A 26,949-nucleotide genomic window follows, 5' to 3' on the forward strand; every position below is an offset into this window, starting at 1 on the left:
TCTCAAATTTGATCGTATTGCTTCTGACTGGTTGCTAAACATCTGATTGGCTCATACTCTTTGCTAGCTGATGTCCTATCTATTCTAAAGAGGATGCGCCAGTCAGATGCCCTTTCAAGGATAAAGGTCAGTGTTCTGAAGCCATTGAATACAAGATTGGTGCCCAACTCAATGAAGATCAAGATCATGAGCAATTTACAACGTTATGAATAGATTTGTGCTTTGAAGAAATCCGAGTCTTGTCAGGCGAAGCATCTGCCAGGATTCTCGAGGGTGGACCACGGCCTACAAGCCCTGAAAGTAGTTGTACTACCCTGAAATAAGAATAGGTCGTTGTTATACCAGCATAATGTGTTTGAGAGTCATGTTGTTTACCACGGAATACAACGATGAATGAAATTTCACAAACTACATGGTTCAAAAATGCAATCCGAACAAATACGATTCCTTTTAGCAACCTAAAAATGCAGTGAGCCTTCTACCTTCGAAAGATGAAAATATATAAACACTTTGATACATACATTTAATATTTTCTGAGCAAAATAATAATTTTATTGAAGCTTTGTCTTTAAAAACCAAGTATTTCTGTCATCACATGGAAGACGATTCGGAAACGAATTTCAATCCTTGTTGGACAATCCAGTTTTCCGCAATCGCCCGCTGCCAACTATTAGGTCTATGGAAGAGCACCTGTTTTCTGTCGAATGCATGTTGAGCTCAAATGGAATATTGACACAGAAAAAACAAAGTTCGATCGGAACGAATTATACTTTGCTTTTTACATTCCTGTTTATTTATTTATATATGTGTTTTGATCTGTTGAATTTAAAAATTTCGTATCACCAGCTTGTGTGGAATTTATATCACTTTTGAGTTGTCAGTGACAACAGCCAACGCTTCGCAGTACGTCACTTCCGCACATTCTCCATTCTCTCCGTTGACTTCCGGATTTACGAAACTTTCAGTCGGGGACGTATTTCGTGGGCGCAACTTCGAGAAGGAGTTGGAAGAAAATGGTAATGTTACCTGAAACGAGAAGTCGAGAGAAAGTTAATGGCGAGTAAAAGGCACTGTGCTCCTGTGGGACTTCTGAAACTAATTTCGGAGAAAAGATTACGAAAGCATGTAGAAAAGTTCTCGTATGAGACTGAATAATTACATTGAATTAATTATTATTCATTATTTTATACTGACGGTGCAAAACTTGAAGTATTTACTTGTAGAAAAGGTTATGTGATGATTAAATAAATCTGAAAAAAAAAAAATTCTTTGATTTAGCAAGCAATGACGTACCTTAGATGTAATCGTTGCTAAATTGTTTGCATACTAAACACCATGAAGATTTGCAAAAAATTGCAAATCAGGGACGAAATACAACTCTCCGCTACTCTACGTTAACTCTTGGAAGTTCAAAATGTTTGCCTTTCACTGCGTGCAAACAGCTTTGTTATACTTTCTTCTATATCAAAAATTTTCAAAAATATTGAGTTAGTTAAAATATTCAACTTTTGAAAGATTTACACGCTTAAAGAGGTGCTGTTACCATTTTGACCTTTTGTAAAATATCTGCTTGTTTGTACGGAGTCACCCCCCCCCCCCCCCGCTCTAAATTAAAACGTAATGCATAGAATATAAAAAAGGTTGGTACAAATAGGTATCATATGTCCCCATGGGAGGGCTTGGTGCTGATTAGTTTCAGGCGACAAACACTTCAAGGGGAAGGGGGGATGGATAAAAAGATTGTTTAGAATCATTTAAAGGTAGACTCGCACCCTCCACATCCTTGTGAGCTATTAATAATAATAAAAAAAATGTGTATTCAATTTGATATAGTTATTCTAATCTTCATTGTGAAGATTCCTAAGTTTTTGTGTGTGGGGGGGGGGGGGGAGCCGTGGATGCAGGCGGTGAAAAAGATCAATTTCTTGCCAAATCTTTAAATTTGTTGCTTTCTTAAAATTTCGGCAGACTTTAAGCCCTTATATTTCGATAACGGGTGCACGAAAGTAAATAATTTGTGATTCAGAAATATGTCCCAAAATGCTCTTTGGATTGCTGTCTTTAGGAACTTTTTTCATCATTACACCATTTGTGTGGTTGCCTGGTCAGAATGGAATACGACCTTATGTCCCATTGTTCGTCTGGATGGGCAGACTACCGCCCCTCTTAATATTTCAAAACAATTTAGAATCATCCTGCATACAAAATGATACGATTGAGATTTAAGAAATCCTTACCCATGATGTTGAGGTGTAGCTTGTAGTGGACAAAAGGAATGTAAACAAGAAGTCCCGACAGCACAAAGGAGGAGGCGTACAGGTATTCGATCTGCGGGTTCTCGACGATTGGCGCCACCACCAGAAACACGGAGATGACCAAGACCACGTAGGCAATCCAAATGGGGACCTGTTGGCGTGATGAAAGAAGCAGGTCAACTCATGGAATGCAGTCTTTCAAAAATGCATGCAACAAAATGGTGAACTGTTTTATACTTGAAGGATTTCAAAGCAGAATTCGGTTACGCATACTTTACATGTTCTTATAAAAGTATTTATTGTATGTTAACATCTTGAAGAACATGGATAAAATATAATAAAACAATCTCCTTAAAAACTACATTTCAAACCCAAATTCTTAATTTATCTTACGATAGAAATTTTTTCAAAGTTGATATTTTGCAAATAATATTGCACTTAGGTGAAAGGATAAATTTGAGCGGAAAATATTTTTTACTCTTTTAAAAACCACGAAAGCTTTCAAAAACACGGATAACGGGAGCTCTTTTCCTTTATAGGTGTGCCACGGCTCTCTTTCAATATTTTTCGCAAAACTGATCGAAACAAAATTTTTAGCGGCTCGCAAAACGCTGCGAAAATTGAGACATTGCTGAAATTTTATGTTTAATTTAGGAATAAAGCAATCAATTAAGTAAGACTACTAGTTACAATTAAGCTAAAAAATTCCAACAAAAAAAACTAAACCATCAAAAGATGTAAATTTTGGATCTGTCGTAAGATCTATATAACATTTTGACCTGTTTTAAACTTGTTTTTTTTTTATTATTTCTCTCGGTTGTAGTTTCTCCCTTGTTTCAGTCTTGAAATTTCAGGGAGACGTTCACAAACCCTAAAGTAACTAACTAAATAAGGACCTGGGGACAAACAAATGAGTTACATAGTTGATTAATGTTCACAAAACTGCTGATACTATCAGAAAATTTCTTTATGCCTAGTCTGGCTAGATTTCTGAAAGGTTCAACTGGAACACCAGAATGCCCCGACCACCTTTCCCCGTGTCGTGGGTATTCAAAAGGGTCTCACCCTTGGTTGGTTTTTTGAGCTTTAGAGGGTGGTTCATTCTCAATGCTATGAAAAGTAATTATCCTAAATAATCCTTTCAGTTCATTACTTTTAGACTTTTTTGGTCATCTATAGTCAAATTTAGCTATTACTGGGACACCGGGATTATGTCTGAAAATCAGGACGTCTGGCAAATGTAGTAACCTGTGCAGCTACGAAAATATTTCATTAGAGTTATAGTATTTGTAATGAAAAATAAAGGTCTGCTCTCGGAATATTAGTAAAATCATTGAGAAATACGGTGACATTAAGGAACGAAAACCTTTGTATCGTTAGTACTGCTTTATTCATTTTACTACGAACGTTTAAAACCTACCATTTTCTTATTCTTGCAAATGTAGCTCTTAGTTTCGTTTTCGAAGCTAAGAATGGTGGGTGCTTGTTTCTCACGGGGCTCGGTAAAGTTCCTATAAACAAAGGCTTAACTTATCTGGCAAACTCGTTCAAACTATAGTGAATCAAATTCACAGCTTCAGAAGCTGCCACAGAAAAATCATAGGTAACTTTAATTTGAATTAAAATATCCAGAGATTATAGTTACAGTTAAGTAGTAAAGATGTCTGACTTTACTATGTCGTATCTAGTTACTTAAGTAATTGTGAGTCAGGCTGATTCACTATCAATAAAAATACCAGTTAATATTAGGATACATATTTAATTTAGATAATAAGCTACCAGTGTGAAGATACTATCAGCTATTCTGAGAAGGTTTTTTGCCTTCAGCTCTGTTATGGCTGTTCCAGACTGACGATCCCAAATAAGGGTGATACAGCAGTAACTGGATGCCATAACGTGCTTGTATTTGCCTGTAGTTTAGATAATTAAAAGGAGAAAAATGAATATGTTATTATTTAGCACAACGAAAATATGTGAGAATAACGCAGAATGCATGAAAACTTACTTTGTTTTGAATTACAAAGTCATCAGTGAGGAAAAAACTTAAAAATAAGATCGAACGGAAACAGTAACTGATTTCATTTATTAAATTATTCAAGTATAAAATTAAATCTCGAAATTGAGGTATGAATATTTTATTCTTTATCTCTTTATCTGAATGATTTTCTGTTTTACATTTTTAAAACATTTAATTCTTTCTTTAAAATCAAAGTTTTTCTGTAGAATTTAAACTCGATAGGTTCCATCTTTCAAAGCATTTCTATAACAATTTTTAGTTTTGTTTTGGGAATGCTGTCATGGGCGAAGTTTTGAGAGTCAAAGTTAGACTCGCAACTTCAAAAAATGAAATTCCAGTTTCCAAAAATTTCAATTCACACGTAAAAGGCTGGTACGTATAATCTGATTCTGATACTTCGGGTTTACTGAAGCTTAAAGGCGTACATTTGCTAAAATAATAGTGAAGAGCCGTTTTGCGACCCTTGGAGTTATCCCAATCTAAGAGTTTCTCCTTTTTCCATCTCAAACTTAAAAATGAGCTCGTCCAAGGTCAAGCAATAAGTGAACAAGGCCACACTATACGAGCTCTAGTTGCACTTTCTTCTCTTAAATAGAGGTTTAGAAAAAGTTAACATTACAATTAGTTTATCTCTATTACTAGTATCTACCCTTAATTTAACTCCATTTCCCTTGAAAAATGACGAATGTAAATCAAGTAAACATATACTTTCCTTTCATTAAATGTTCTTTCGTCTATAGGAGAATACAAATTACGAAATTGCATCTGGCTTGTGTTTAATACAGCTATGGTACAATAGGTGTTCTTAGCTCGTTGCATTTCTCCCGTTTCAATATTTTTCTATGGCGTGAATTATATTTTTAAAGGAATATAAAAAATGTAAATAAATTAAATGAAACTTATAAAAAGCGTAGTTACGTTTAAAAGCATAGAATTTTTGTGTAAACACATTTACAGGGGTGCCCCATGGGAGGTCGCGGGAGCCCACTCTGACCTTCCAAAAAATAATGTTTCTTATTTGGAAAATTTTGCTGACGATTCGGCAAATTTGGGGATAACACTAAAACAATGATGTTCTTTTTTCTTTTAAAATTATTTTTAAGAATACCTAATGTTCCTTTCCATTTGATGATATCATATGTCTGTGTATGCTCATCATTCGATAAAGCTCAGAATTTCATTCAGCAAATTAAGAATTTAACCCCCTTCCAAAAATTTTAGTTCGGGACGCCCTTGCACATATATTATCTAACATACCTTAACACCATCAAAAATTTTGTTTCACGAAATTTATTATTTTTCTCTACGTGCAAATAAGAGTTTGCACTGTTAAAGATTAGTTTATCTTATTGAAACCACATTGAAAAGTGTTCTTAAAGTATTACTCAACAATTATCGCTATTTTTGAAGTGTTCATCGAAACAGAACACAGAACATATTACGACAAATTATTTTATGGATTTTTTTTTTTCAATTTATTTTTAAAAGACTTACAATTCAACAGTAAAATACTAATTGACTTGACCGTAAGATTCACTAAAAGGCGGATTAAAGTTCGTAATGCCGTCAAATGTAAATTAATTTAGTCACGTTCGATAAAAATTTGCTCATCAAGCTCAATATTGAGTTTTCATACTGAAATTCTGAATGCAACTTTGCAGCACAAATGTATGTGGGAAAATTTCAAATATTATAAAAAAGATCATAACTAGAAATGAACATTTCATGTTGAATGAACAAAGTATTTTCATGTTTTTGCTTTTTAAAAATCTATGATTCAAATAAATTTTTCCGCATTGTCTTTACTAATAGTAAAGCTAAAGTCTCTCTGTCTGTCAGGATCTCTCTCGGTCCGGATCTCTGTCTGTCTGTCAGGATCTCTGTGACACGCAGAGCGCCTAGACAAATCGGCCGATTTTCATGAAATTTGGCACAGAATTAGTTTGCAAGCATAGGGGTGTGCACCTAGAAGCGATTTTTCGAAAATTCGATTTGGTTCTTTCTCCATTCCAATTTTAAGAACAAAAATATCATAAGATGGACGAATAAATCACGAAATTATCATAACGTGGAACCGTAACATGGACACAAGCCAATTGGCGAGATACGAAATTGTCATAACGTTGAACCGTAACATGGGTACAAGCCAAATGGCGAGAAAATTCACCACACATTATTTGTAAATATACGGGCGAACCAAAAGACCTTTTAATTTTTCTATTACGGGCAAAGCCGTGCGGGTACCACTAATTTAAAATTAATTATACGTATACAGGTCATTGTACTTATATATTGCTTCTTTCCAAGTAATTTATTAATCAGCTTTCTTGTACTTAATTAATTAATTTTTAATGCGTTTTCGCTATCACGTGTCAATGCTTCTCAGTTCGAATGTTTTCTAAAAATCTTCATTATGTGCTTTAAAATATTGAAATTTGTTTCGCACTGGCGAGAATTAAAAATGATTAATGATTTTATTCAATAACGTGTAACAAAAGTAAACTCTAAATAAATAAAAATTAATATAAAAAACAGTTAAAAACGATCATTTTACTAAAAAACAAGTAGCTGTAATAATAATCAATACTTTCATATATATAAAACTTTGAAATAAATATTATTCAAATTGAAGTTTTAAATACAACACGAATAAAAGCATCAATGACATCTTAAATTAAAAGTTTTACAACAGTGGATGCTCCCTTTTTCATGAAGTTTAATAAAATTATACAACAGCGTACAGTAGAAAAAAAAGTTAGCTATTTACAACAGTATCAAAGATTTAAAAAATAATTTCGATAGCTATTTCTTTTCATTTTTTAAAACTTTACTTTTAGTCAAAGACTTGTCCCTTTTGTGCTTAATTATTTGTATAGACTTAATTTTATGCATATAAAAAATTAATTTAAATATTCAAGTAAAAAAGAAACTTATAGCTACTTTAAAGAAATTAAACACACTTTGAAAATAATTTAAAATTTTACAAAACCTAGTAAAAGCGTATGAAGCGCTTTTGTTGGACTTTGTACTTCAGTAGCTTATAAACGCTTTGAGATGTATGTATGGCGTTCATAAATAGATCACCGGAGAAGGATTTGCTCTAAGATATATTTGGAATAAGTGATCGGGAAAAAGTTATTTTCGGATTTTGTTTTGTTTGCTTTTAGAGCACTGCTATGTTCGCGTAATTACTTGCTCGGAGAGTATCCAATCTGCATACATGCAAAATACCAACAACCTGGTTATGACATCCGGAGACTGCCGTTTTGTCCTTGTTGTGGACTCATCAGTCTGGAATAGTCAATAACCGAGCTGGAGGCATATCGCTCACCCTTTAAAAAACGTCATATATCAAAAATCTGTATATGGAGTTATGCCCTTTTTACTTCCTTTTACAAAAAAGGAAGTATTGTATTCGCGAAAAAAATTTCACTCAAAATTCGGCCTTAATTTCCATTTTGCTCACAGCCGAATTAATGTTAAGTTTTTTTTTCAATCCGACCACACGCGGATAAGTTCCTAAGAACGTATAAACACCCGAAATATTTATTTTGACATTCCACGAGTTAATTACAACGACTTTTCACGTGACGTCCGTACGTACGTATGTTTGTATGTGCGGATGTGCGTATACACACAAACTCAAGAACGGTATGTCCTAGAAAGTTGAAATTTCGTACGTAGATTCCTAGTGGGGTCTAGTTGTGCGCCTCCCCTTTTGGTTGCATCCGGGTGTTTCTAAAGGGGTTTTTTGCCTCTTTTTTTTGGGGGGGGGGGGAATCATTGTTAATTTCGATGTATACTCAAGTGGTGTTATAATTTGGCGGACACTGGGCGATATATTGCCAGTCTTTTGGTCGCCAAGTTGACGACAAATTTGGCAATTTTTTTAAAAAATCTGGTTTTAATTTGGCCACTGGTGATGATGTTTAGAGAGTAAACTATTGAATCACATTAAAATTGCCAATAATGGGAAAATGACATTAAAATTTTTAAATCAAGAACGCACTATTTGCATTTATGTCGGTATTGTAAGGAGAACAGGTATTAACAATAGTGACATATTTTGAAATATTTCAAACAGTATCTTTCAAATTTAGTGCAAGAACGTCATAAATAAAACGCAACTTCTTAAAATTTACGCTTTTTGCACTTCGTCATGAAACAGAAAAGAAACACTAGATTTTCTTAAAAAAGACCTTATGCGTAAGAAGAAGCTCAATCATTGGCTTGAAATATAGTTTTACTTCATGATATCCTACTTTGAAACTTTAAAATCGCTCCCCTGAAAAATCACGTTTTTTGAGATACGACATTGTTGAAAAGAATGAGCGATATGTAATTTAATTGAAGTCGAGAGCACTAACAAACTGGTAGTTAACAAAAGCCTGGTCCACCAATGAGAATTATTAGTGAGACTAGTGATTCATTGAAATCCAAAGAGATGTTTTTCCTTTTGTCACTTTTTCTAGACTCTAAAGTCAAATCCTTATCGGATGAATAATTTATGGACACACTGGCATTATGCATTACTCACAAATAGTTTTGTTTTATCAACACAGCACAAAACTACTTCTACAACTTGAGCTTCATTACTAGTTAAATATAAATGTACACAGTTATGGTTAGGCATGAATTAGAAACAATAAATGCATTCAGTACTAACCATTTTGTATGTCAGAATTTCGACTTACCCTCTTTTCACTATCTACGACATGGACACCCCTTTTATGGAGTTCCGTTTATAGGCGTGACCTACACTTCTGACAGTGAAATAGAACACAAAAGAGAAACAGTTCATAGTTCATTAGAAGAAAAACAAAAGGCACAAGATATCCGCATGCACGAACTAAATTGGAAGCCAAGAATTCTCTAAAACGGCACAAACCACAATTATTTCCCGGATTGAATTGGATCATACTTGGTTTTTTAAAATACAGTGTAAGAAAGTAAGCGATACAAAATGTGATATAAAAACTAAAAAAATAAAGAAAAAAAATGATACACTGCGTAATGTGAAATTTTAAGAAAATGCGATGCACAACGTGATACGAAAAATGAAAAACCTTTGTGTAAACTTTAAAACATCTAGATTCAAATTAAAACTGCATTTTAGGTGTCCGCCCAGTTTTGCACACACGAAATTTCCTTCCCCTGTTTTTCAATTTCAATCATACCTTTTGATGGACTTAAGGAAGGAGGAAATTTCAAATGCCGGCGAAACTGGGGGGTAAACCGTATTTTAACATAGAGAAAAAAAGCATCTTTTGATAAGTTGTTTTAATAAGTGGAACACAAGTTCGTTTCTAAGAATGGGGTTGTTTCCTTCAGTCAAAAGTAGTACTTTTTGTCACTGAAATTGATAGAATAAGCAAAAAAAAACATGAACCCAGAAAATAATTTTATTTTCCCAACAGTTATTTTTTAATTTATTTTTTAAAATGTTCAAATTTTCAAACAAGGCATGGCCTTTATGACGTCACAAATGATGCATTTTGGCGCATCTTTCTACCGCGTTTCCACGTTATGATAATCAAGAAGCGAATTAAAATTGCGCTCTAAGCTTGCTATCAACCATATCGTTGCCAATATGCGTGAGTAAAGATGCGAATTAAATATTTTGGGCTGTGAATGGCAACACAGAATGGCATTTCATCATTTGTGATGTCATCGGACAGAAGCATAAACATTGAAAGCGCGCCAATTTAAGTATTTTTTTTTTAATATTAAACTTAAACAAATTATTTAAAAAATGGTCTGATCCTAGGTCTTTAAGCATGCTCTTTCAGAAAAAATACTTTTAAAATTTTGGAAACGACCCCATTGATGATAAATTTCTAAAAAAAAAAAAAAAAAAAAAAAAACTTGTTCATTGTTTCATATTGCTACTTTTTCATCCAGCATATAACCATTTGTATTTGTTAAATATTCCATTTAAAACACTTTTTTTCTCTTTTGTAAAAGAGCTTTTTTTTTTCGAATACTGCATAAAACTTAAAAGAACTCGAAACGTCATTCAACAAAATAATTCTAAATAATTGTTTTCCGTAAAACTACAATTAAACTATGCACATTCTGAATAGTAAGAATCAAATGAATCAAGAAACCAGAAATTTCTTTTTTAATTGTTAAATTTATGAAAAATATCAAGTTTTTTTTTACTGGAAGTAAATTATATTTAGTTTTAACTAAGAAAAACATTTCCCCTACGCGTTAGAGGGATGGGATAAGGAGTGAAATTGAAAATAATAATATGAAAATTTAAAACAGTTAAGATTACGTAATAAAAACCATAATTTTTATAATTTTTGAACGCTGGGGAGGGGGGAGGCTTGTAGCAAATTAGCTTGATACATGAATTAAAAAATAAAATATAAATAAAACCTGTTTTTGTTTTGAAATTATTTTTTGTAGAGAGAAAATTACAAAATAAAATGTCTCTTTGTGTTTGTAATCTATTCATTACCTTCAAAATGAAACGAATATATTTGTTACTAATTAACTCAAAAGAAAAAGAATACTTATTCCCAGCTTTTTAAGAAGTGTTTCCAGTTGCATCGCATGATAAATGTTCTGAATGAATGGCATATATAAATTTAATACGTTTAAAGTTCAATCAATGAAAAACACAATCTCAGACCGTGTTTATAAATTCCACACAAACTTTCATGTGAAGTTAATAGCATTTAGGGGCTGAAAAATGTTGTAAACTGAAAAAGAAAAAGGGCCATTTAACGGAAAACGGTACTTTCGTCCCGCACGTGACGCCTCATATATTTCATCAAAAATAATAATTTAAAAGGGTGATGAACAAAAATTTTTGTTCAACAAATTACAAACGCATGTGTGATTCCTTAAGCAAAAGATTTCGCCATTATCTTTTAAAATTATCACATTTTAATGAAATATATGAACAGTCACATGCGGGACAAAGGGACTACTTTTTCATGGAATGACCAAATAAATTATTTTTTGCAACGGTTTAAACTATTATTTCTCAACAAATGAGATATGTTTCCTTTACATTGGAACCTTTGCTTTCAAAATCTACAATTTTGTCATAGCTATATCAATAGAGCAAAAATATAATCTCATTCATACAGCGAATTACAATTGGTTGACTTTGGATGTCTCGCACGTGACTCATGCAAATGTATTGAATTTTTTAAATCAAAATTATTTAACAAAAATATAACTGTATCAAGAGTATCTTTGTATCAAAGGTAAAGATTAAAAAATGTACCTATGCCTGTTTAATTAAAATGTTAAAAGATGTGAAAAAATGTTGGTGAAATTTAAACTGCTGATTTTCGCGCACGTGGCGGTGGAATGCCCTAAAGTGTGATTGTAGCTGAGCCGAGTAGGGTTATCATCTCAATACCAGTGCTAACTCAAATTAGAGCCGCTATATAGATAGGCCGACACATCAGCTGAAGTTTAGCCATTTTGTATCGGATTTTTCATTGTTGCACTGCTAGGGTTACCACATCAAAGTTTCGGGTTTCGCCAAATTTGCCGAAAATAACGTTTTATTTAATAAACAATTCAGGTGCCGCTAATAATTGCTCACAGTGAACAATCACCAAACGCGATAACTAGCCAGAAAAGACAACCACTCGAACATACGCTCCGATCCAAAATGGCTGAACTTAAACTAATCCGTCGGCTCGTGTATATATAGGGGCCTTAACTCAAATCAGCGCCAAAACATTTACTTCTTCTACTCAAGGCTCTAAAAAGAAGTATACACACACTGCTGACTTAGTGGAACATGGCCGAATAAGAAGTTCAAGATGGAGCACAATTTGATTCACTACGCAATGTAATTTTTTGCTGCGTTGCGTAGAACTAACAGGTTATATGAGATAATTAAAACTTACGTGATGTCTGTTTATGTGTACCGCAGATGCGATAAAACTTCTTGACATAATATTTTCATATAAATATTTACCCATTAGATAGGATATAATTCAGGAGCGTTAATTAAGAATATTAAATGTAACAGTAAAATGAATCTGAAAATCTCAGGTTTATTTACTTAGGATATAATTCAAAGACATAGTTAATATTCAGGATATGATTCAAGAGCTTAGTGGAAGAGCGTTTTACGTGAGAAATAAATGAATCTGAGAAAATATCAGATTCAACTACGTGGGATATAATTCAAAGACCTAATTTAACTTCAGGATATAATTCAATAGATTAGTGAACGAATGTTTTATCTGATAAATAAATGGATCTGAGACACTATCAGATTCAACTAGTTAGGACATAGTTCAAATACGTACAGGTAATTGGTCTTCAGGATATCATTCAACAGTTTGGTGGAAGATTGTTTTATCTGATAAACAAATGGATCTCAGAAAATATTAGATTCAGCTACTTAGGATACAATTCAAAGACATAATTAATCTTCAGGGTGTAATAGGACATAGTTCAAAGACGTACAGGTAATTGATCTTCAGGATATCATTAACAGCTTGGTGGAAGATTGTTTTATCTGATAAACAAATGGATCTCAAAAAATATTAGATTCAGCTACTTAGGGTACAATTCAAGAACATAATTAATCTTCAGGGTGTAATTAAAGAGCTTAGTAGAAGAACGTTTTATGTGAGAAATAAATGGATCTGAGAAAAGAACAGATTCAGCTACTTGGGGTTCAAGATATAATAAATTAACGGAAAATATAACTTATCATCCAGAGATAATTAATAGATTGATATTCTTGTTGTAATTCAGGAGTTTAGTTGAAGAAACATTTTTGAGACTAACAAATAAATGTGAGAAATCTCAGATTCATTTACTTGGGAAGCTATTCAACGATGTAACTAATTAACCTTTGGGATATAACTCGAGAGCTTAGTGGAAGAACATTTTGTGGCACAAATAAATGAATATTTGAAAGTCCCTTTTTCATTTGCCGAGGATATAACTCAAAAAAGTAATTTATTAATTGATATTCAGGATGTGAAACAGCAAAAAAGTCCACTAAGTTCGTCAATAATCATTTTTAATAGTTCACCATATCAATAAATTTTATTTAAGTGACCACCATTATATTAATTTCTCTTACTTTAAGTGAACCCCTGAACGTACTTAAATCTGCACATTAATATCATTCCCGTAAAAAAGGTTGAAGATAAAAATCCTTTATATAAAATATTCTTAATTACTTACAAATCGCACAAAATTTCATTACATCATACGCTCCTGAGGGCGGGGGAACATTTTGACCGTAAAAACATAATATTCATGCATTTAGGAAAGCACGTGACACCTGTGGATACGCACCTTATATGGCCTCCGTAGGTCTGGCTTGGTGTGTCGCATGACGATAAGGGCCAGGAACGTCATTCCGTAGAACAGCCATGCGGTGAAACTAAAGAAGTCGATGAGGCTTCCGATGTCCCCGGGGACGATCATGCAGATGGCTAAAATGGCCTACACGGAAAGGAACAGTGATAAGTCGTTTGTAAAATCCCTTCTGAGCGAACTTTTTCTTAAATCCAAACCTATTATTTCAACTTAGAGGCCATCCATAAATGATGTAACTTTTTTTCAACATTTTTGATCCCCCCCCCCCCTCGCTTTGTTGCATGTCACGCTATTTTTTATTAACATATTCTTATAAAAAGTACACGATGTTACGCTTTTTGTTACACCCCTCCCCCCTTGTCACAAACTGCCACAATTTCGCTAATTCCCCTCCCCCCCTCAAAGCGTGTCATCATTTGTAGACAACCCTTTGTTCCGTACGGGAGGCTAAATAACATAGACTCAATGTTTGTACGTAGCTCCGTTATAGCTACATGTCTATAAATTTAAGAACTCTAATACTGTAACATGTCTACATCAACGCTTAGAACAATTTACAGTGACAAATATTTACGATGAATTTTTCAGAAACTACACACAAAGGCACAATTTCACTTTAACAGTCATAATAACACTGAGTAAAGTCAATCAGATCGACATTCACAGATGCGTCAATTCCTCATCTGATCTCTTGAACGTCACTTTTCCGCCTAAGCACCAAGCAGCCTAGATAATGGGGTCGTTTCCAAAATTTTAAAAGTATTTTTTTTCTGAAAGAGCATGTTTAAAAACATAGGATCTGACCATTTTTTAAATAATTTTTTTAAGTTTCATATTTTAAAAAAATTTCTTAAATCGACGCGCTTTCAATGTTTATGCTTCTGTCCGATGACATCACAAATGATGAAATGCCATTCTATGTTGCCACTCACAGTGCAAAGTATTTAATTTGCTTCTTGATTATCACAACGTGGAATCGTGGTAGAAAAAAATGCATCATTTGTGACGTCATAAAGACCACGCTTTATTTGAAAAATTAGACAGTTAAAAAAGTTAATTAAAAAATAACTGTTTTAAAAATGAAAGTATTTTTTGGGTTCATGTTATAATTTTTTTTTTGCTTATTCTATCAATTTCAGTGACTAAAAGTAGTACTTTTGACTGAAGGAAACAACCCCATTCCACAGAATGATGTGGAATTCGGACTAAGCCGATTCTAGAGATTAAAAGGTTTTGTCACCAAATCAAAAGCTCATCAAACACTTTTTTCGCAAAACTTCTTGTATGCTAAATCTTATTTTCTCTATTGGTGAAAGAGAAAGAATGCCTCTAAGTATGCCCGTATTTCGCGTAACGCTGACAGTTAGACCAATTTTCATGGATTTCGACACTAAGTTAATACACAGCATGGGATGTGCAGAAAGCATTTTATCAAAAAGTACTTCGAGTATCAAATAATAGTTGTTTTTAGTACAAGACTCAGCAAAAGCGGAAGCTATTTTTAATTGCCCTTTCCCACGTCTTTTGAAAGATAAAGTTTCTCATGCTCAAGTCCTATTTTTTTTTCTTTTTAAACAAACGTCTCTTGCATGAGATCTCACAAGATGGAACATAAAAGCTATTAATGCTCCCTAAAATGAAAGATCTCTTTACATATAAGAGCATCTTTTTTTTTCTTCTGCATCATAAATTTGTAAATCGTTAAATTGTGATTAAATTCAACGCTGGAAAATTTGCTTCGTCTTGGTTTTGGGTTTAATTGCTGTTTTATTGCCGTTTGAATGTTCTAATTTGAATTTGAATTATTTTAACGTTGTACTACCATGATTTATTTACGAGTAATTATTATTTTTCTTTTTAATTAAGAACGCGTTTATTTGAGGCCATTTTTGGTCTTGCTTTCTTTTGCATTTTTGACAAGAAAAAAAAAGTTGTCGTGTAATTCTAGGCAAAATAAACAAATGCTGGTACATTTAGGCGATTGCATTTTAATTCTTTTGAATCTCAAAACATTCCCACGTTAATAACAAACAAATAAAAACCACTTCTTTGTACCATCATAAGGGCAAGCGAAAATGTACCTAATTATTTTTACCCACTAAAAACGCCGAGGAAATTAAAATGAAATGAATTCTGTAAAACTCTTTTTTCTGCTAAGTCAGTGTCAATGAAAGAAAACAAGCATTTTGAAAAGGTTTTTTTCCTTTTTTCATTTTTAAAAAATATCTCAATTCAACCCCTGAAAATCTGGCATATCCCATCTTCTTTTTTTAATTTTTGAAGGAAAACAAAAAATTAGCTCATTAAAAAAAACGCCCTGAAGGAATGAGAAACTAAATTTTATTATTATTTCAATATAAAAGCAAAATTTATGCGGAAATATTTATTTAAGAAATTAAAAGTTGCGAAATTTCATTTAAAAGTAATCATCTAACATTTGAAAAATAAGTTTTGAAATGAACTTAAGGACATAGACACGTGCAAAAAAGGAATCCTAAGTACTATTTGGAAAGACATCTCAGAATTGCATGGTACCTCAAAATTGCAAATAGTGTTACATTGTGGGTTTGATTTGAACAAGATTAACAGGAGCTAATAGTAGCCCAGTTCCTGCACTTCATTTCAATTTTATGGGAAATTTTTACATGTTGGACGGAATTCTGGCTATTTAAGCATGGAAACAGCTTCTGATGACTTTAGGGCTGCAGCTCTTATTTTGGATGAAATTAAGCCCATGTAGATATTCCTTGCATAGAAAATCAAATTTTAAAATATTCAATTGCTAAAGGTTATATTTACGCGGGTATGAAATTTTCTCATAAAATAGTAGCAGTGATAATCTTTACTAATAATACAGCTGAAAGTCTCTCTGTCTGTCAGGATCTCTGTGACGCGCATAGCGCCTAGACTGTTCTGCCGATTTTCATGAAATTTGGCACAAAGTTAGTTTGTAGCATGGGGTGTGCACCTCGAAGCGATTTTTAGAAAATTCGATATGGTTCTTTTTCTATTTCAATTTTAAGAACAAAATGATCATAAGATGGATTGTAAATTGCGAAATTATCATAACGTGGAACCGTAGCATGGGCGCAAGCCAATTGGCGAGAAAATTCACCATACATTATTTGTAAATATACAGGCGAACCAAACGACCTTTTAATTTTCTATTACGGGAAAAGCCGTGCGGGTACCACTAGTAATAATAATCATCGAAGAAAAAAAGGTATTTTTCCAGTAAATGGCAACGGAGCCGTAAGAAAAGAATTTTATCTCCATTTCTCAAAGTACGAACACACAGTTTTAATTCAGATTTACTTTATTCTAAACAGAGAAAACTCCCCAATGTATCTTTTCAAAAGACTTTTACTTTTTTTAATCGTTATCTCAATGTACGGAAATGACATTTGAGATCGTATCGCTTTGAGACATTAGATTGTCTATCGGAGTTTCGTTTTCAGTGACAGCATGGTTTCGTTCCGATCCGAACAGATGTCAAATCCTCCACTTACGTTAAATATGAGGGCTGGCGATGGGGTATGCCGCCGAACGTGCAGGTACGATAAGATATCAACAAGGTGCCCTTCACGAGCTGCAACATAGCATAACCTGTAAAGAGAAATCGAATTGCGTTTAAAATCAAGTCGGAAAGAAAAAAAAAATAGAGTAGAATTCCCATTGATAAGGGGGTCGTAGTGAAAGTTTTTATCTATAGAATAATTCCTCTGAAACAGCAATGGGCCAACAGGCTGAGCTGTGGAGTTGGAGGAAAAATTACAGACTCCAGCTCCGACTCCGGAAATTTTAGAGCCTTCGCCCCAACTCCGCAGCCCTGCCAACAGGCTGATTGCGGAACGATTTTTAGATTAGCTGCGTATGTCTCTGCACGACCAGTTTATTTTTAATACTGTGGGTTTTTTGTACTTTTATTATTTTGTTATATTTTTATTTTAGGGACATTGAGAAGCTAAGCATTTTCTTATGTTACACCATTAGCATATTACATCGCCTAAATAAATACGAAATGGCGACAACAGTCAGGGGAGAATACAGATGAGTGTCGATAAAAAATACCAAATCGGTGAGGAATAAAGCGTTTATAGTTAGGGCAAACCTAACCTGGCAGGATTGTGAAGGCTAAAAAGATCCTAATCACAGCATTATTATGCTGTCAGGTTACGTTTGCTCCAACTATAGTATGGAACAAACTTTTTTAGTTACTATCAGAAGCAGTATTTAAACATTTTTTTAAACAACTAGTTAATGGATCAAAAAGATTACGGAAAACATTTACACTTTACGACAAAGTATTTAAATACAATGTATAATGATATATTTGCCTGATGTTCGCTCATATGTAATTATCAAATTGTGATCACATACAATAATGATGGAAGGATAACATTGTCGACAGTTTAGGGGAATTGGGGTCATGATCCCCATGACCCTCCCTCTGTATCTGCTCCTGACTACTGTAACAATAAAAACTAGCAAGAATTGTAATGTATGCGTTTGAAGGTAAACATAACCAAAGGTTGTACAGGAAGATTAAAATTTTAATCTCTACTCACATTTCAAAGCTGGCGCGGGCTATTAAATGTATTAATGCATGATTTATTATGACATAAAATTAAGGCAGTTTCCGTACACATAATCAATTGTGCGAAAATCTAATGATCTGTTAAAATAAATTGAAAAAAGGTTCGTTGCAAAAAACTTATCTTATTTTGACAATGGAGCTTCAAAAAATTTTACATACCTTCCACCAGTGAAACAGGAACCATTTCCAGCTCCGAAAGAGCTTAAAGCTACTGATATAGGCATCACAAAGGCCAAGACTCCCAGAACTCGACCAGCCCACGTCTGAAAAGGCAAATAATAAGGTGAGCATTGTCGTTTAAAGAAATGATTGGCATAAGTAAAATGAGGCGAAATTTCAAAATGGGGTTGTTTCCTTCGGTCAAAAGTAGTACTTTTAGTCACTGAAATTGATAGAATGAGTAAAAAAATAACATGGACCCAGAAAATTCTTTCATTTTCTCAACAGCTATTTTTTAATTAATTTTTTAAAATGTCCGATTTTTCAAACAAGGCGTGGTCTTGATAACGTCACAAATGATGCTCTTGGGCGCATCTTTGTACCGCGTTTCCACGTTATGATAATCAAGAAGCGAATTAAAAATGCGCTCTACGCTTGCTATCAACCATATCGTTGCCAATACACGTGAGTAAAGATGCGAATTAAATATTTTGCTCTGTGAATGGCAACACAGAATGGCATTTCATCATTTGTGATGTCATCGGCAAGAAATGTAAACGATGAAAGCGCACCGATTAAAGAATTTTTTTTAAAATATTAAACTTAAACAAATTATTTAAAAAATGGTCAGATCCTATGTTTTTAAGCATGCTCTTTTAGAAAAAAATATAGTTTTAAAATTTTGGAAACGATCTCATTCCACTAAGTATAGCAGTTTCTTTCTTTTGACTTCAGGAAATTCAATGAATAATTTTTTTTCTGCGCTTCAATAAATAAATAAAATTCTTACTTTTTATAAAAGACGACTTTTAATTGCATAGTTATGTAAACAGTATAAAATGATTTTATTCACCTTGTAACAAAATATGTATGAATATTTCGAAAATGACACCTTTCCAAAACATGAATTTCAAGCATTTGTGTTCTAAATTTCTAATTCGCACAGTTGCTTATGAACTGTAGTAAGAATTTGAATCATCGCAGAAGTAAACTCTAAGGAATGTTTTGATCCCTTAAGTAAGTCCCCTCCCCAGAAACCCCCAGATTCACCAACACGTAGAATTTCCTTCCCCTTAAATACTCGTATATCAAAAGGGATGATTGAAATTGTAAAACAGGGGGAAGGAAATTTCTTGTCTGCGAAACTGGGGGGACACCTTTAAATGGCTGTGCCGTCGCCAAATTTTGTGCAACAATTATTTCATTTTGGAAATATCAGCAGAAGCAAAACTAATAAGCGTCTAGTGTTTGGTGTCAAAATGTTGGGGGTCAGTTAAAAAAATCCTTAATAATCTCATTTATTTCAATCTTTCCAAGTAAACACACAGAAAATTCACTTACCACTGCGACAGCTTCTGATGCCAAAAGTTCTGCTGAGGACATAACTGTGATATAGGAAATATTCACTAAAATATAGCAAAATGTCACTACTGGTATCCCAATCGATATGGCCAGTGGCAAGTTCCTGTCAAAAATACATACTATCAATCTAAAATCCATGTTGTAAACCTATCACATTTGTTCATCGATTTTATTTCTTTACAAGATCTAAGGACGATAATAGCAAATAATATTTTCTCAATAATGCAAAAACTCTAAGCAAACGAATGGAAAATATCTGTCGTGCAATTTGTATCAGCAAGATTTATCGCTTAATGCTTGCTGATATCCTAAATTCAGTCAAAAATATTTTTCAGAAATTTGAAGTGTATCGAGTAACAAAAACTCATCTTTAATTTTTTTTTTCTTTTCTTGAATTCGAAGCAAATCAACCAAAATGTGTTGAATCATAGCTTTGTACAGTCTTACCACCTATGTGATGGAAAGGCAAACAACCGGTTTACAGGCGGAAATGGACGCATGTATAAGTTTTCAGAGATGACATCTTTTGCAGATTCTTTTTTGTATGTTAGCCTCTAAATTAAGCAGAGTCATATTAAAATTAACAGAACGTGATCATCAAATTTTTACTTTCCCTCCTCATTCAGATGGATTCGTCTTAACTGGACTCCTTATCATGCGTAGGCGGACTGTAATACGTAAAACACAAATTTACTCATGAGCAAGCGAAATGCAATATTCGAATCAGAGAACTCTACTTCCTTCGGTCAGCCATTATTATTTCCAGTTTCTTTCACGCATTCGCAATAAATATTTGTGAGTCATATAAAGAGATCTTAGGGGTCTTCCACAAATAATATCATGCTTTGAGGAAAAGAGTGAGGTTCGGGAAATGGTGACAATGGGAGGGAGGGGGAACAAGTATTGTATCATCAGGCCTTTTTTAACAACAATATGCTTGTGGAAAAACAAGTGTGACACAAGGGGAAGGAGGGATTTTGCTGAAAAACAATGCGACATTATTTATGAACAACCCCTTTTAGAATGTTTTAATCTTTACTCATAATAAAGTTGAAAGTCTCTCTATCCGGATCTCTGTCTGTCAGAATCTCTCTCTGTCCGGATCTCTGTCTGTCAGAATCTCTGTGACGCGCATAGCGCCTAGACCGTTCGGCCGATTTTCATGAAATTTGGCACAAAGTTAGTTTGTAGCATGGTGGTGTGCACCTCGAAGTGATTTTTCGAAAATTCAATGTGGTTCTTTTTCTATTCCAATTTTAAGAACAAAATTATCATAATATGGACGAGTAAATTACGATATTATCATAACGTGGAATCGTAACACAGGTACAAGCCACTTGGCGAGAAAATTCACCATTCATTATTTGTATATAAATATACAGGCGAATCGAAAGACCTTTTAATTTTTCTATTACGGACAAAGCCGTGTGGGTACCACTAGTGAGAAAATAAATAAACCAACAGATAAATAACCACTCTTAAAGGATAAACGTTCGAGATATTTGAAAAGTGAACGAAGAAACAATGTTATAGTTTCGTTCAACACTTCATCGTATGTTCAAACTGCAGTTTATCTACTCAGGTGCAGACTATTTTAAAACATCTTAGTACACGACTAGGTTTAACTTGTCATGCTGTGGCAAAAGCAGTATGGAACAAACATAACTTCGGATTGTAATCTAATAGAAGTATTTAATTGCTTTGTTTTGACTTTATTGCATGTTTTGTTAAAGAGTTGCCCTTCGTACAACTACATAGAAGGAAAATACTTCTAAAACATTTTTTTTAAGCATTTTAAACATATTCTACTGCTTTAAAATAATAATTTTCTAAATAATTAAAAGAATAATACTTACACATATGGATTTTTGAGCTCTTCTGTCACATAATTCAGGTTATTCCTACACAAAAAAACAATACAGCATGAAAATAACATCCATTCCAAGTCTTTTTCTCCCAAGGCTTCATCGCTGATCATAGTTGAAATCACATTACTTCTTTTTGATTAATTAACTAAAATATTTCAAATCAAACCACTTCTCACTCGAAAAAAAAATCCAAACTCCGTTTTTGAGTTGAGTCAAGTGATCTTTTTGATAGCTTAAATTTTATTCTATATTTAGCTAAAAATTTACATCTGTGCTCGAAGTTTACTAATTCCAATTTTTTTCGTTGTGGATTCATAAGTAGACACGGCGACCGATAGAAGTTCGAAAGAAATTGTCATAAAACCTCGTAGAGAAAAGATTTTGCTTTTCTGAAAAGCAGGTAATTAGTCAAAATTCAAAGGTTTTAAATGGAATTGGAATTAAATCCCATAGTGCCCCTCTGTGTATAAACATTTGAAAAAGGTGGTTATTTGATTTATCGTATAATCTAACTCACCGGGAACTGAATGAACAAGGACGCTTAGACACAATCACACTTTTTCAACAGTGATTTGTGATCTTTTCCTCAGTATATTCAATTTCAGATTGATATTTATCTGTGAATACTATCATTTTTTTAAAACTATGTGATTCATTTAGCAGTAAGTTATTGCCCTTAAGCCCCCTTAAGCCTACACGCAATACAGAAGACTACATGCTAAGACACGTGCTTATACTACATGCTAAGGCAGAACTACATGCAATATGAGGACAGCCCAATTATGACATCCAGAAACGGCAGTTTCGTCCTTGTTATGAACTCCTCAGTCTGGAATAGGGAATAACCGAGATGGAGGCAGACGTATTCTCATTGAAGCTGAGATTTACCTCCATTTTGTGAATTGAACCGCAGCACTGCTGGCGGACTTCAGTTGTGCGCTACATTAATTTTAGCTATCAGTTTGAAGGTAATCTCATCTTGGGAAGATGTCTGTATCCAGCTCAGTTATTAACCATTTCTGACAGATGAGTCGAAACAAGGACGAAATCATAGTCTCTGAATGTCATAACGGGACTGTCAGAATATTGCAGGTATATAACTTATAGTTATTTCCTTGATTCTTTAATTCAGTTAGAATTTCCTTAATAATTATAATCTTTCTTGAAAGGGATAAAAATTTTTGCATACTAAATTGTTCTAATTTAATTTTCTAAATTAATTAGAACAATGAATTAATTTTCTAAATTTGTTATAATGCAATCAGACATTACTGCATTTTCGCAATAATAGAACAGGTTTGCACTCTTTAAAAAAATAACTGAAAATGTTAGGAACCTTAAATAAGTATAGAGTTCCATGTTATTTACAGTGTGTTTCATACATTAAAAAATACGAGTATATACACAGTAAAAATAGCATTTTATAAAAAGCTAGATCAATAAAAATTGATTTTATTACTTACTTAAATACATATGGTCACTTATGCTAGTTAATGCACTCAAAGTTTGCCGAAAAAATAAACATTTCTCAATATATTTTGTGTACTTTGATCATTATTCTTTCTTGATAAGAAAAATTATCTCCTTTAATCGTGTATGAGGACAGTTTTTGTTTCCTAAGTTATAAGGCTTGAAAAGAAAAATAAAGTTCGAAGAAACTATTTCATTCCGTTTTCTAAGTGATAAAACATGTAAGAGAAACAAGTTAACAGAAATTTTATTCCGTTTCTAAGAAGAAAATAGCTACAAAATAAAGCTCAAACGATTTGTATGAAAAGCTAAATTTTCGCTCAATATTTTTTTCCCCGTAAAGAAATACTAATGGGATAACATTTTCTTCGATAAACCTTTCTTCGAATAGATATTGATTTATAGTTGCATGTCCCGCTTAATGGTTTAAAAGTGTTTTATACATCAAAGTTCGAAGAGTTTTTCTGCTTCATTTTAATCTGTATTTCAAAAGAACGTCAGAGAAAAAAGAATTATTTTGTGATCTTGGAAATTTTGTGATAAAGGGAAAAAAATAGCAATCTATTGAAGTTAAAATTTTCTGAAAATATTGTGAAGTAATTGTTTTTTCCTCACTCAATTTGATCTTTTGATACATTGAACTCATTTAGTTACTTTGCAATACGGCGGATAGTATTTCAGTTAACGTATGGTTATCCTTATGCTCGTGTTTCGATTCTATTTGTATTTAAATAAATGCACACAATGCAAACTGCGTTTTATCACAACTACGTACATTTTCAGGTAAAAACATAGCAGACAAAAACTTATAGCTCTAATTGTATGCTTTGAGTAAAGAATTGAAAATAATTTTAAGCTTATGTCACCAAAATTTGAACTTTCTATGCAACACATCGCGTCAAAATGCATATTTATGTTCCCCATTTAATATGGATAAAAAATGATTGAACTAGCTTAAAAGTGCAAAAGAACCTTCGGGAGGGGGAGGGGAAGCAACTCATAGGATCACTAAAACAGTGGTAATTTGCTGAATTCAATGATTATGATTTTATTTAAAAAAAAATGATAATTTTAAGCTTTCGTCAGATTGTACGTGGAATGTACCGATCATGTAGTTCATTGTGTACAATAGTACATTTCCCTGTGACCTTTGTGACGTCAGTCACGACAAACGTCTAATCAGATTTTTTTCGCAGGTACTCTTTGGAGAAAAATAGTTCTGCTTAAACGAAATGCTTTCTTAAGAAAACTTAGATGTAGAAGTTAAAAATCTGTCCACATAGTACCTCCCAATCTTTGTCGATCAATTCCAATATTATATTTTCACTTTTAATTAGCATGTTTACTCATTTGGAAAGGAAAAACGGTCGTTTTCTTGACGACGCCATTTTTCAGTCGTTGTACGTGCAGATTATGAAAAGTACGCACAATACATAAAAACACATTTTAAAATTCTACTATTGAAAATGAATCATAAATATAACCACCCAGAGAACATATAAAAAGTAAAGTTTTAAAATTGTGTTTTATAATCATTCTTGCTTTGCAATTAACTTTTTTCAACTAAAAAATGCCTCATTCAAACATAATTGTGTTTTAAAACAATCTTGAAATAAGAATTTGAAGTATTTGAATAACAATTAAAATTAAGCTGTGTATCGTACGTAGAACTAAGAATTCATGAAATCTCTGGTTGGTTTTTGAACTAAGATCACTTCTAGATGCAAGCAGATAGTTGTACATTTCTAAACGGTTCTTAATAACTAAACATTTTAAGAATCCCTTTGAAGAAAACCATTTGCTGATTTTTATAGAATTGCGTGCATTAACACTAACAAGGCATCAATTTAGGTACTACAACTTTCATTCAATTTGTAAAAATACCATAGCCAACAGACACTTTGAAATGCAATCCTTTCATACTGACAACATTAATCTTAAAAAAAAAAAAAAAAAAAAAAAAAAAAAAAGCCTTAACTGCTGTATGGGATGATTTTTTGGAACTCAGGACTGTAGGGGAGGCTTTTAATCTCCGATAAATTCCTTGCAGACGGCTTATATATGGCTTCACCTCGTCGACGAGGATTGCAATCTAAAAGAAAAAAAAAAAAACCCACAGATATTTCCAAAACCAAACGAGTCTGCTTTCACATGTTCGAATACCAAATTTCTTCTACGTTTAGGTTACATTTTAAGTTTTTCAAGTGTATCTTTTAATCGCGTAAAACACCAAACAAATCTTTTTTAATTAAAAAAAAAAAAAAAAAAAGAAAAGAAAATTATTAGCTACTATGAAAAAGATATCAAACTCATTCTCTGAAATTACAATCTCATTCATTTACAACTATCAATAATAAAATCAAACAGTATTTAAATACGTAAGAAAACGTAGAGCTCAATATCGACAAATTTTTTTAACCAGTAAAATTTTTCATAACTACATAGTTTGAATAAACTAGAAGTATTGCTCGTATAAATCGTTTTTATATCATACCGTACAAGAAATTTTGAAATTTGATTGAAATTGAAACCATTTAAAATAAATTGTTTTACGCGTTAATCATTTCCAAACAAAACAACAAATTTTTTCGCCCGTAAAACATTTCATAACTAAAGTAAACTAGATGTATTGCGCGCATAAATCGTTTCTATATCATACCATACAAGAAATCTTGAAATTAGAAGATAAAAATTGAAACCGTTTTTAAGTAAAATAAATTGTTTGCGCTTTAATAATGGGGTTGTTTCCAAAATTTTAAATTTATTTTTTTCTGTAAGAGCATGTTTAAAAACATAGAATCTGACCATTTTTTAAATAATTTCTTTAAGTTTAATATTTTTAAAAAATTACCTAAATCGGTGCTCTTTCATCGTTTAACCTTCGCCGATGACATCACAAATGATGAAATGCCATTCAGTGTTGCCATTCACTGTCAAAAATATTTAATTCGCATCTTTACTCACGTGTATTGGCAACGATATGGTTGATAGCAAGCGTAGAGCGCAATTTTAATTCGCTGCTTGATTATCATAACTTGGAAACGTAGTAGAAAGATGCGACAAAGCGCATCATTTGTGACGTGATAAAGACCACGCCTTGTTTGAAAAATCGGACATTTTAAAAAATTAATTTAAAAAAAAAAAAACTGTTGGGTAAATGAAAGTATTTTCTGAGTCCATGTTTCTTTCTCTTTTTTTTTTGCTCATTCTATCCATTTCAATGAGTAAAAGTAGTACTTTTGACTGAAGGAAACCACCCCATTGCCAGACGATAACACAAATATTAAGATTAAAAATTAAAAATCAAATTAAAGTATTTGCTTCTTAACAATTAATGTCAGTAAAAAGGGGGGGGGGGGCAGATTTCCTTTAAATTTACGTATTATATAACGAATAACACGAGTATTTTCTTTTTGTGACGCATCTATGTTCGTTTTCATTGTTTCAAGCACCTTTATAAATAGACTGATACTCCCTTTCTAAATGTTTTCTGTTTTACGGTCAGGATGCAATCAAGTTTCGGATTTAGTTTAATTTGAACGGATTAAAATTTCCTCTCCTCCTTTTCTTTTGCTACAATAGGACATCGGTATCAGAATTTCAATGTTAGTATTTCTTTTAATATGAGTATCTCTAATTATCAAATTTTAATCTTGATAGTTGAAAAGAAAACAAATTGAGGTTCATTGACACTTTGTTTAATTTAATGATGTTTGAGTAATAAAAAATTATTTTGTGTTTTTTAAAGGACTATAGGTCATTTAGTAACATTTTTTAACCCCAATGGTTTCGCAGTTATGTCGTTTTGATAAATAATATGTTTGATAAATATCACAGAAACTGTTAAGCCGATAGCACACAATTTACAAGTTTTTATGCATCAAAATGTCTCCTGTCACTTTC

General features: G+C 32.8%; 1 protein-coding gene across 1 annotated transcript in view; it reads right to left on the reverse strand.

Moving 5' to 3' along the window:
- Positions 1-609: 609 nt before the first annotated feature.
- The window catches only part of LOC129219899 (b(0,+)-type amino acid transporter 1-like), a 58,840-nt gene continuing 32,500 nt past the window's right edge, over positions 610-26,949 (reverse strand). The window contains exons 7-13 of the mRNA XM_054854213.1: positions 21,565-21,609; positions 19,688-19,811; positions 18,347-18,450; positions 17,100-17,196; positions 13,567-13,716; positions 2,238-2,406; positions 610-1,026 (exon numbers count right to left, since the gene is read on the reverse strand). Of these exons, the coding sequence (XP_054710188.1) occupies positions 962-1,026; positions 2,238-2,406; positions 13,567-13,716; positions 17,100-17,196; positions 18,347-18,450; positions 19,688-19,811; positions 21,565-21,609 (754 nt within the window). The 3' untranslated portion in view covers positions 610-961. The remainder of the gene's footprint in view (positions 1,027-2,237; positions 2,407-13,566; positions 13,717-17,099; positions 17,197-18,346; positions 18,451-19,687; positions 19,812-21,564; positions 21,610-26,949) is intronic.

The sequence above is a fragment of the Uloborus diversus genome, chromosome 4 (assembly GCF_026930045.1).
Source record: "Uloborus diversus isolate 005 chromosome 4, Udiv.v.3.1, whole genome shotgun sequence".
NCBI lineage: Eukaryota > Metazoa > Arthropoda > Arachnida > Araneae > Uloboridae > Uloborus > Uloborus diversus.